This window comes from Protomyctophum parallelum, assembly GCF_964188405.1.
Source record: "Protomyctophum parallelum genome assembly, chromosome: 17".
Lineage (NCBI taxonomy): Eukaryota > Metazoa > Chordata > Actinopteri > Myctophiformes > Myctophidae > Protomyctophum > Protomyctophum parallelum.
Genome location: NC_139719.1, coordinates 33,804,910 through 33,815,228, shown reverse-complemented (window position 1 = coordinate 33,815,228; position 10,319 = coordinate 33,804,910). Strand labels below are relative to the sequence as shown.

General features: G+C 43.8%; 1 protein-coding gene across 1 annotated transcript in view; it reads right to left on the bottom strand.

The window, feature by feature from the left end:
• The window catches only part of LOC310874536 (heparan sulfate glucosamine 3-O-sulfotransferase 6-like), an 18,433-nt gene extending 13,653 nt beyond the window's left edge, over nt 1-4,780 (bottom strand). Inside the window, exon 1 of the mRNA XM_083787392.1 lies at nt 3,881-4,780. Coding sequence (XP_083643518.1) covers nt 3,881-4,413 — 533 coding nt within the window. The 5' untranslated portion in view covers nt 4,414-4,780. The remainder of the gene's footprint in view (nt 1-3,880) is intronic.
• Between the last annotated feature and the right edge of the window lie 5,539 nt (nt 4,781-10,319).

Here is a 10,319-nt window from a genome sequence, read left to right as displayed (position 1 = left end):
ATATTTGGAGCACTCAAGTGTGCATAGAACAAGTGTGCATAGAACAAGGCACAGAGATTCTACCATTGGCTTCCCCATGAAATTGAAAATGACAGCTAGCTAAATAAAATGGAGATAAAAAAAAAAGTCTTCAGTCTTACTGTAGTGGGAGATTTGCTTTCCTTCATAATGGGCTACAGTGATATGCATATATCAGACTCATCACCAATGATGCTGTATTTATTGTGCTGAGCTGTGATTGCTGTAGCAGTGTCAGCTGAGCTTTGTGATCTCCTGTGTGCTGCACATGGCAGTGCGCTGCACTGTGATTGGTCTACCTTTGTAGGGACATACAGATTGACTACTAGGGGACATAAAGACAGAGATACAGACTAACCCTGTTCTAGATCATGGCTAGCGTCTTTAGCATGACCTGATGATGATCAAATAGATCGAAACGTTGTCAGAATTCTCAATAAAGAACGTCCTTTTTGTACCTGTGGTGTGCGGGCTCCAGCCGCGACGAAAACTAAAAGGCGTCGACGAATTCGGCCAAACGCCATGGCGAGCTGCCAAGTGCCACGGCCATTCGTCGCGGTCGAAGTTGGATTTCGCTGTCTCTCTACTGGCGTCTTTAGCGCGACACCATAAAATGTCGTTATACTGCTTGTCCACAAGCCAGAGAGCGACAGAGCTCTGGATATAATGATTTTCTCCTCCAACAAACCATAACACCACCAAGGAAGGAGAACCCCTGGCCTGCTCATAATAGAAAATAAACTCCTGTGCCCTGGCCAACACTTCATAAAGCCTTATTTAACCATGGCATGGGCTCTAATCCCTCTCGGCCCTTTTACATGTCCCTGAGCTGTCCACTTTAATGCCTGACCTGTCGTTACTCTGATCCAATCCACGCAGTGTTGACACGGGCTGTCAGCAGATTAAGACGGAACAAAACACACATTTCATTAGGCCTTTATGAGAGATGGGGAGCGGGCAGAGAGACCGAAGGGAGGGGAGAGAGAGAAACCTATGTATATCACATCTACGTCAAAAGACTACAGGGTAGGGTCAAATGTCCTATCAGCAGCAAGTATTAAAAAACTGCATAAATGTCAACTATGCAGCTTTTGACTGCACTGCTCAATGGAGAGCTACTCTATCACAGAAAGCTCGGAGAATGGCAACTAATGGCTGCAAGACCTGCACCATTCTGGAGTAAGGAATACATTGTAGACTTAGCGCTATTTACGTCAGTGCCTTGCCTTACCCCTTATCCCTAAACATTTTTACTATTTTTAAAAACATTTAAAAATTGTTCAACTAGCCGACACGTGAGCTTGTAGATCGGCTATTTGAACTATTCAAAAATGTTTACAAAGGACTAGTAGGAGTAGCTGCACAAAGTGTGTTTTGAAAATCTTTTTAGGCAGAAATGGGCATGGCAACAGGGAGTTGTGCCAGGAAAATGTTGTTTGACGGTACCACCTACGTGTTATAGGCCACAATGTAAATCGGCCTGTTATAGCGTCACCTGAGACATTTTGAAAAATTGGGGGTTGAGGTTTTTCCTGGAGGAGATAAAAGAAGGAACCAATGTATGCTTGTGCACACACAGGCTTTGGGGTTTGATGGAGTCGAGGACTGCTGTTCGTGTGACACCTGAGCTGCATAGTGGACTCATCATTAACAGGCTGTATTGATCTCCCCCTGTCCCTGTTTCTCTGAGTCGCTCTCTATCACTGTCCCAGATAACCTGTCTTTTCCCTGACATCCCCCTTCATGCCTCTCTTTTTTTTCCTTCATGTCTCCTTTCCTTCTTCTTCCCTCCTTTGTTTTGCTCTCTCCCTATCTCTATATATCAGTCACCCTTCTATAGCCACATTCCTCACTCACCCTCATCCTAATCCTCTGCCAAAAGCCCCACAGATCTCGTTGATCAGTCATTTCACACTTATACATCCCTCACCGTGACCGTATGCATACACGCACACACACACACACACACACACACACACACACACACACACACACACACACACACACACACACACACACATGATTCACACATGCACATGAGGAAGGGAGCAAGTCCCCCAGGGGACCCACACGGACACTTAGGGAAGGAGTGTGTCAGCTCAATAAACAGCATTTTATTGGCAGCGGACTGAATACCCTCCTACCTTAGGAGTCACTCTGTGGCACTCATTATTGGTGTTAGGGGATATTGATGAGTTGTGGAGAGGAGAAGAGAGCATAGGAATTGTGCACACCAAGATTGTGATAGCATCGGGTGACACGTTAAAGGAATAATCAACATAACAAGGTAAGGTGTTGTGCCATCATGAGCCACAAGAACACCTTCAATGCGCCTTGGCATGTATTCAAACGCCGTTCCAATAAAAGATAGTCCCTTGTTTGTTGTTTTGTGATAGTGGTGGAGAGTGCTGTCTAACATTCTGTGTTTCTGTCCCAGTTCAGTTCAATTGGGTTGAGATCAGCATGGCGACGGTATATGATTTGCGTGATTTTCAAATTCATGAAACCATTCAGTGACAGCTCATACCCTGTGGATGTGCATTATCATTCTGGAAGATGCCCCAGGCCCTCAGGATAGAAGTGTAAAGGTGATCACTCAGAATAACTTTGTATTGATTTACAGTGACCCTACCCTCAGTCTAAAATAAGGGGACAAGTGGACCCAAGCCATGCCCCCCCCCCCCCCCCACACACACACACACACACACACACACCACGCACGCACGCACACACACACACACACACACACACACACACACACACACACACACACACACACACACACACACACACACACACACACCCCCACACACAGCATAACAGTGCACTAAACCCCCTCACTGTATGGGGTCAAGCATTCAGGCCTGTTCCATTTTCTTATGCCACACATGAACTCACCCACTTGTTGAGAATACAGTGAAGGATAACTAATCGGACAATATCACCTTTTCCACATCTCTGTACTAACAGGCACTGCCTATGTTTTTTGCACCACTGACTCTGCATTTGGGCTTGATGCTCAATAACACCCCTCTGGTCTATGTAGTTGTCCACACACTGTTCTTGCAGACAGTCTAATCATGTCCAGCATTGGACATTCTCAGTCATCTGAGGAAGAGTTGCTCTTTCTGTTTTGCCTTACTACTACACAAGCATCACAGTTAGCCTAAGATTTAGACTCTCATAGATGTATTTCATCAAGAGCAAGATGGTATAACTTTATATAAAGCACTAAGCACCTTTTATATTTTGCATTTGTACATATTCGGAGTTGCGGGCGCTCAGCGTTGTCTGTCCAACATCACAGGGGGAAGTGGACTTAAGACTCTCGTAGATTAAAAATGTAAAAATTGCTAAAATACATGTACGAGAGTGAGAGTCTAAATCTTAGGCTACATCATTAAATGTGTTTTCGTACCACAATTTCCAACCTGATGTGTGATTTTTCCAATTTCCCAAATGCAGATGACATTATTCACGATTCCTGTTGAAACACTGCATGGCCATTTAAGCAGTCTTTGTGACTGAAGCTCCTGCCATCCATGCACCAATATTTTGCCAATTTTCATGATCACTAATAGATATTTTGCTCCTGCCATCTTGATCCAATGATGTTCGGCATTATATATAGGCCTACAGAATATGCCAGAGTATTAATTGATATACCAATACCATGGAAGCAGATATATGCATCCTCTTTATGCACTCATTTATTCAGATTTTTCTATTACAGTAAAATAGCATGTGATTGATAGCCACGTGTGGTCAGCTTTGTCGAACGCATATAGTCTGGTTAAAATACCACTTGATAAATAATGTCAATTATTTAGTAAAAAAAACCCAAACAGGCATACGTCCTCACCTGTACCACTCCAATCCCTTGTCGTAGAAGCGGTCGAAGAAGTGCGGTTCAGCACCGACGGCTCTCACATCTGGATGGATGCGCAGGAACTCCAGCAGCGCTCGCGTGCCACCCTTCTTCACGCCGATAATGATTGCCTGAGGAAACTTTTTACTACCGAAGTTGTTCGCTATAGAGATGTTGTTGGCACCGAGAACCGGTTGCAGTTCGTTCGCGCTGGCGCCTTGTTGCGAATCACCGTCCGAATTGTCAAAGTCCGAGAGCTGCTCCCGAACAACCGACACGGGGGGAGCGTCCTTGCGCGCACCGGGCTGCTGCTGTTGCGATGCCTCTTGTCCATCATTTACGAGGATCCTCTTTAGAAAGTTGCTTTGTTGGTCATATATGGGTCTAGGTAAAGAGTCGCAGTATCCGGTGAGGCAGTAGAATAGGTACATGAAAAGAATGATCATGGTAAAGAAAAACGACAGCCTGGACTGCACCTTCAGGTGTCCAAAGTTGAACCCAGCTCTCCATTTATTACTACATCCCATTAGTCGCTATCCTGAGCCAGAGGACACAACGCAGGAAGCATGCCTTGTCAAAAAAAAATATTCCAAACTATATTGATTTTTAAAAGTTGTTAGCATTGTGGATGAATTCGCCGTGCTCTTGCCACGGCGTCAAGTGACACAAAACATGCCCACTGCGCTTTAAATATCCACTCATATTTCTCAACAAATCTTCAAATGTCACTTGTTTATTTGTCGCAAGCTCCTCAAAAAAGGGAAGAAGAAAGGGAATAAATCAAATAAGTCTCATGTCAGGTTCTGGTTCACCATGACTCAGAATATTGTGTGAGTTTATGTCCCCCGGCAGCCGGCGTTAAGTTCTCGTGCGTGCGCTCCGAGGGAGGGCTCGGGGTACTTGTGGCTGTGCCTTCTCTCCCTTGGCATGGACGTCTGTCGTAGGTTTAATACTCTATGTGGTCGTAGGAACTGGAAGCCCTGAGCACTGAGCAGACACACCCCTTTCCGTCTGGGTGACAATCCACGCCCTGTCCATCAAACACACGCCCCTTCCATTTCACAAACCATGCGACCTGAAATTAATGACAAAATAAGCCCAATCAAGGTTGATGGATTGGAGGGCACCTTGCACCTTTCTCCCCCCAAAAGAAGAATTTGGAAACATGTGAGCAGAACTTATTTGCAGTGGAGGGAAAAAAAGGCATTTAAAAAGTGTTGTAAATGGCAGGCCTGTCTGTCTGATAACCTTCCTGGCCACACAGCTCATGGAGCCAGTCATGACTCAAACAGTTAACCTCAACTCTCCGGTTCAACAGGGACAGACAGGTGCTATCTGCTAAGTAGAATAGCTCTCTAAGTAGAACCTCTCTCTCTCTCTCTCTCTGTGTGTGTGTGTGTGTGTGTGTGTGTGTGTGTGTGTGTGTGTGTGTGTGTGTGTGTGTGTGTGTGTGTGTGTGTGTGTGTGTGTGTGTGTGTGTGTGTGTGTGTGTGAGAGAGAGAGAGAGAGAATCGTTCCCTCAGAGAGACATGGTAAACATGCACCCAGAGTAGACAGACCACCATCAGAGTCGTCTCAAGATTTAGTTAATCTGATTCACTGTATAATTTTAGCATTCCAATTAAGTATTTAATTTTAAAGTATCCAGTTGTCCACTGTGTGAAAAAATGTGACAATACTTTAATTGTTGGCATGACCAAAGTTCTATGTTCTTTTTTTTCTTTTTTTAACCTGTGTTTGTATATTTATTTATTTACATGAGTTTATTCGTTATGTATTTCTTTATTGAGGGATGAACATAAGGTAACTATGGGCTATGGATACATAAGGGCTTTGGCATCAAGCCCTTCATACATGTCATGTCTAATGCAGAGTTGACTTTTTTCATCCTGTTCTGTAGTTCCTGCACCTGGTTTGATACTGTATAATACATAGTAGCTAGCCTAGTACCGGGTTGGACCGCTTTTTGCCCTAATTCTTCCTGGCATAAATTCAACAAAATGTTCAATTGGTAAGGGGCCCAACGTGTGCCAAGAATATCTCCCCGGCACACCATTACAACCTGAACCATTGATACAAGGCACTAAAGGCAGTATGGATCCATCCTTTCATGTTATACTAAATTCTGACCATACTATCCAAATGTCACAGATTCCAGTTCTTATACTAAATTCTGACCATGCTATCCAAATGTCACAGATTCCAGTTCTTAACTGACAGGAATGGCCCCCGGTTGTGGTCTTCTGCTGCTGTAGCCCCTCTGCTTAAAAGGTTCAACATGTTGTGCATTCAAAGATGCTCTTTCTATCAGCTAAAACAGTCTGGCTTAATGTTGTTGCATCAACATGGCATTTTCACCATTCTGACCATTCTCTGTGTAAACCCTAGAGATGGTTGCGTGTGGAAATCCCAGTAGTGTCTGAAACATTCAGACCAGCCCATTTTGCACAAACAACCATAATAAAAAAACCAATCAAAGTCATGTTTTAAAGTTTTTAAACCACCTTTCGTCCCTATTATGATGCTCAGTTTGAACTGCAGCAGATTGTTTTGTGATTGGCTGATTAGAACTTTGCATTTACAAACAGCTGGACAAGTGTGCCTAATACGTGGCTTGTGACTTGTGAGTGTACAGTTGATTTGGTTGTTTAGCTTCTGAACTTGTCCCATTCTACAAGCACACCTTTTAAAGCTTAGAGAATGACAGCAGGAAGTTAGTAGTACCCCAAGGTTTATATGGAAACATCTAGAGGCCTTATGGATCGTTGCAACAATTGCTACGTTGGATGTATGTTGCAGTGAGAAGAGTAGGCTATCACGTGTCTAGCAGCGTAACTGTTTTGTCATCGCTCTGTTTTGTGTAATTTGTGACATAAAACTACTGTATCTCTCAGCCCACTCACTCCCGTGGTGTCAGCAAAAACTCCTATTGGGAATTGAGCAAGAATGCAGCCTAGACCAGCAAATTAAACTTCTAATAGGGGCTAATCTGTCCTAATCTTGTTGATAACCTGAAGATTCCCTAATTGGACGCATGTGGATGAAGCACGACCACTGTCATCTCTGTGGCCAGACTTGGATCCTCACCAACTCGTCCAACACTCATTCTGAGGCTATAGGACAGTCCTTTTCTTCCCCTGTCATGGAATGAACAAAACACACAAGAAAAGTCTCTGTTTTTCATTTCAAAAGCAACTTTGCATACAGTGGGATCAATTTGGATTCCAGTAACAACCACCAACTTGTTTTTTTGTTTTTTTACTTTGCTTTGAGCTAAAGACCTCCCTAAATCAGGCTAACCAATACCACACCATTGCCATCGTCACAGTCTTGCGTGCTAAAGCCTAAACAGTAGACACACATACTGTACAACTGCTGTGCTAGACAGACCCATTGCTCAATGAACCGACACAGATAAGAAGCGATTTTATCATCAGTTTGGGTTCATTATGGCCCTTTGTGTAGCAGCCATTACAATAAAGACAAAAAAACCACAGCAATGACTAAAGAGACAGCTGACTCTTTGATGTTCTTTACTATACACAAATAATAATAATAATAATAATATCTGGGATTTATATAGCGCTTTTCTTAACACTCAAAGACGCAAATAATTTTATTCCCCAAAAACCAAGTTTACTTTGCATTAACTTTATCAAAGTTCAAGGTTTCATTAGCTATGATAACATTTGTGCCAGTAAAGAAAAAGTAATTGTGAAATGGGATCTGCAGCAAAATGTCTTATCTAGGTGTTTTTGTTGTGTCTACTACTGTATGTCAGCACACTTCAGCCTCAAAGTAGCAGTTCTGAGGTCGCTTCATGCTTTATATACCAAAGCAAGTTTCAGGTAACACTTGGAATTATGTATGCTGTGGTGTCTCGCTGGTAGCGCCCCTCTGGAGAGAGAGAGAGGCAGAGAGCTACGTGGAGACGTCAGCCTGGGGAAGGTACCTTGTTACCTGTTGGAATGCACCACACCTGTGTTCACCTGCCCAGGTGAACTCGTTAGTATAAAAGGAAGAACTCTCTGCCTCACAATCAGATCCACTCTCTGTATTTGATTTATAGGCGCTAACTGGCCGAAAGGCGCATGCAATAGTCCGGCTTATTCAAGTGACTATTCGGCTTTGTAAATGGGAGGCATACGACCAGAGTACACGGATATGGAAAAGGAGTAGAAATACGACCCCAGAACACAGCCTACGGCGGAGGAGTACAAATACTTAAGGGTACACAGGCTGAGTAGAAATACTTATCGTTCAGAATCCTATCCTCAGCGCATTTATTGACTGTTGACCACCTACCTGAGTTGAACCGTTGTACTTGGTACTGCACCTGTGGGAGAGAAACCTAAAGCTATACCTTACCTATACCTATACCATACTCACCTCTGGAATTCTTTGATGACGTCCAGCGACGAGGTCGAGCAACGACGATCCTTCTTTATCCTGCTCATTGTTGTTGTGAGCTTGTAGATCTGCTATCTTTGCTATTTTTTGAAAATGTTGGAAAAATGTTTCAAATTTCGTGAAATGTTTGCCTATAATCACATTCCCAAAACAGGGACACCAGTTGAAAGTGGTTAACCTTTATAAACAAAGCACTACTTTCTTGTTATTGATGACTTTGCCCTATTTACCAGAGTACAAGAGAGACATGACATGACAGTACATCTGTGTAGATGATAAATTTGAAGCAGATGACAATATGTATTGACCAGTGCCTCCTCTTACCTGCAGGCAGGATGTCAATTTCCCCCGAGTCTCTACACAGAGAGGACATCGTTTACCCCTCTGTCTTCTTAGACTACTCCACCATATTGATTTGTTCGGATGTTGGAAAACAATCGGGTATGTGCCACTCTGGAGTCAACGTGATCAATACCCTTGGCGTGTTTTGTTTTCTTGATGTGTGCTAAAGACCGTGTTGAATTTCACTCTGTAATGTATGTGAGGTTAGCTCCCTTTGGATGGTTTAATATTATAAGATCATTACACGCACGCACGCACACACGCAAGCGCGCGCGCACACACACACACACACACACACACACACACACACACACACACACACACACACACACACTCCAACACACACTCACACACACACACACACACCTGTGTCTTTGAGAGATACATTCTGTGCTGCATTCCTACACACCTGTGTAAGGTTCTGGCTCTGGGAAAGCCGACAGCTGTACAAAGCTTGGCAGTGACTATTATGGTCTGTAATCCCCGGGTAAGTCCCTATGATGACCTGCCTTGGCTGCTTCAAAGACCGGATCTGTTTCAAAATGCCTCCTCGAGCACAGAGACCTTCAAAGCGCAAAACGAGTTAAGACACTATGTAAGGTACTGATGAATATTTTATTGTGTTTACGAAAAAAGAACAAGACCCTGTCTGAACTGTATGAGGAATAGTTAAGCAACAATTGTGTCACTTGGACTAAAAGGTTGTTGCCACTTGACTGATGTTATAGCTGTCAATCACAGGAGAGCACCATAGAGACTACAGAGAACAGACTTCGGGTTGACCTAATTCGTTTTCCTTCTGCGCATGTTTTTCAATACAGTACATTTATGTTGGTTCATCACAAGGGCTAATCCTGTCACAGTTTTAGGTTCAATTTAAAACTGATTATACCAGACTTCTCCAATTGTTCATTCTGTTGCATGCCGATAGCTGACTGAATAGTGTCGACTTGACCACAAAATTCTGTCTGCAAACCTGCTGTGTTGCAATGCTCTTAATGTTAGTCTCTCAGTCTACTATCTATCTCTAATAAATACAGTATGTGTGACCAGCTCCTGAAGAGGTGTTCTTCAAATGTCTGTCACCTGGATGGAATGTATCTGCTGGACTCACATTAATTAGAGACTGTAGACTGCTACAATCCCCCCCCCCCCCCCCCCCCCCCCCACACACACACACACACACCTATATATACACACACACACACACACACACACACACAAATCCTTTGGGAGTGATGCGGTCACTGGGTGCCTCAGTTAAACACCAGCGCACAAAGACGATCACAGCGGCACCTCACACTGATCCTGACAGTGTGACAGTGCGCTGAGGGAGGCCAGGTATGACTGCGCCCAGGCTGTTGATCGAGGCAAAGGGAAGGTATTCAAAAGAGCAGAGATAGTCCTATCATCTTCCCAGTTCTCACACCCATACGCCTGTGGAAACCACTCTTCTCCATGCCTCCCTCAGGCACCACTGGTGAAGGGCGTCCCGGAGTTAAGGATGACTTACATAGTGTTTTGTTCTGTCAACCTGAGCTCAGCCGACCTTTTCCACACAATCGTGGTATTCGTGCGCAAGGCTGACATAAATATGTAATTTAAAATCATAAAGATAAATCAAACAAATGGCAATAAAGTCGAACATGTTTACAATAACACAGTTCCCAGCAGCGATCCA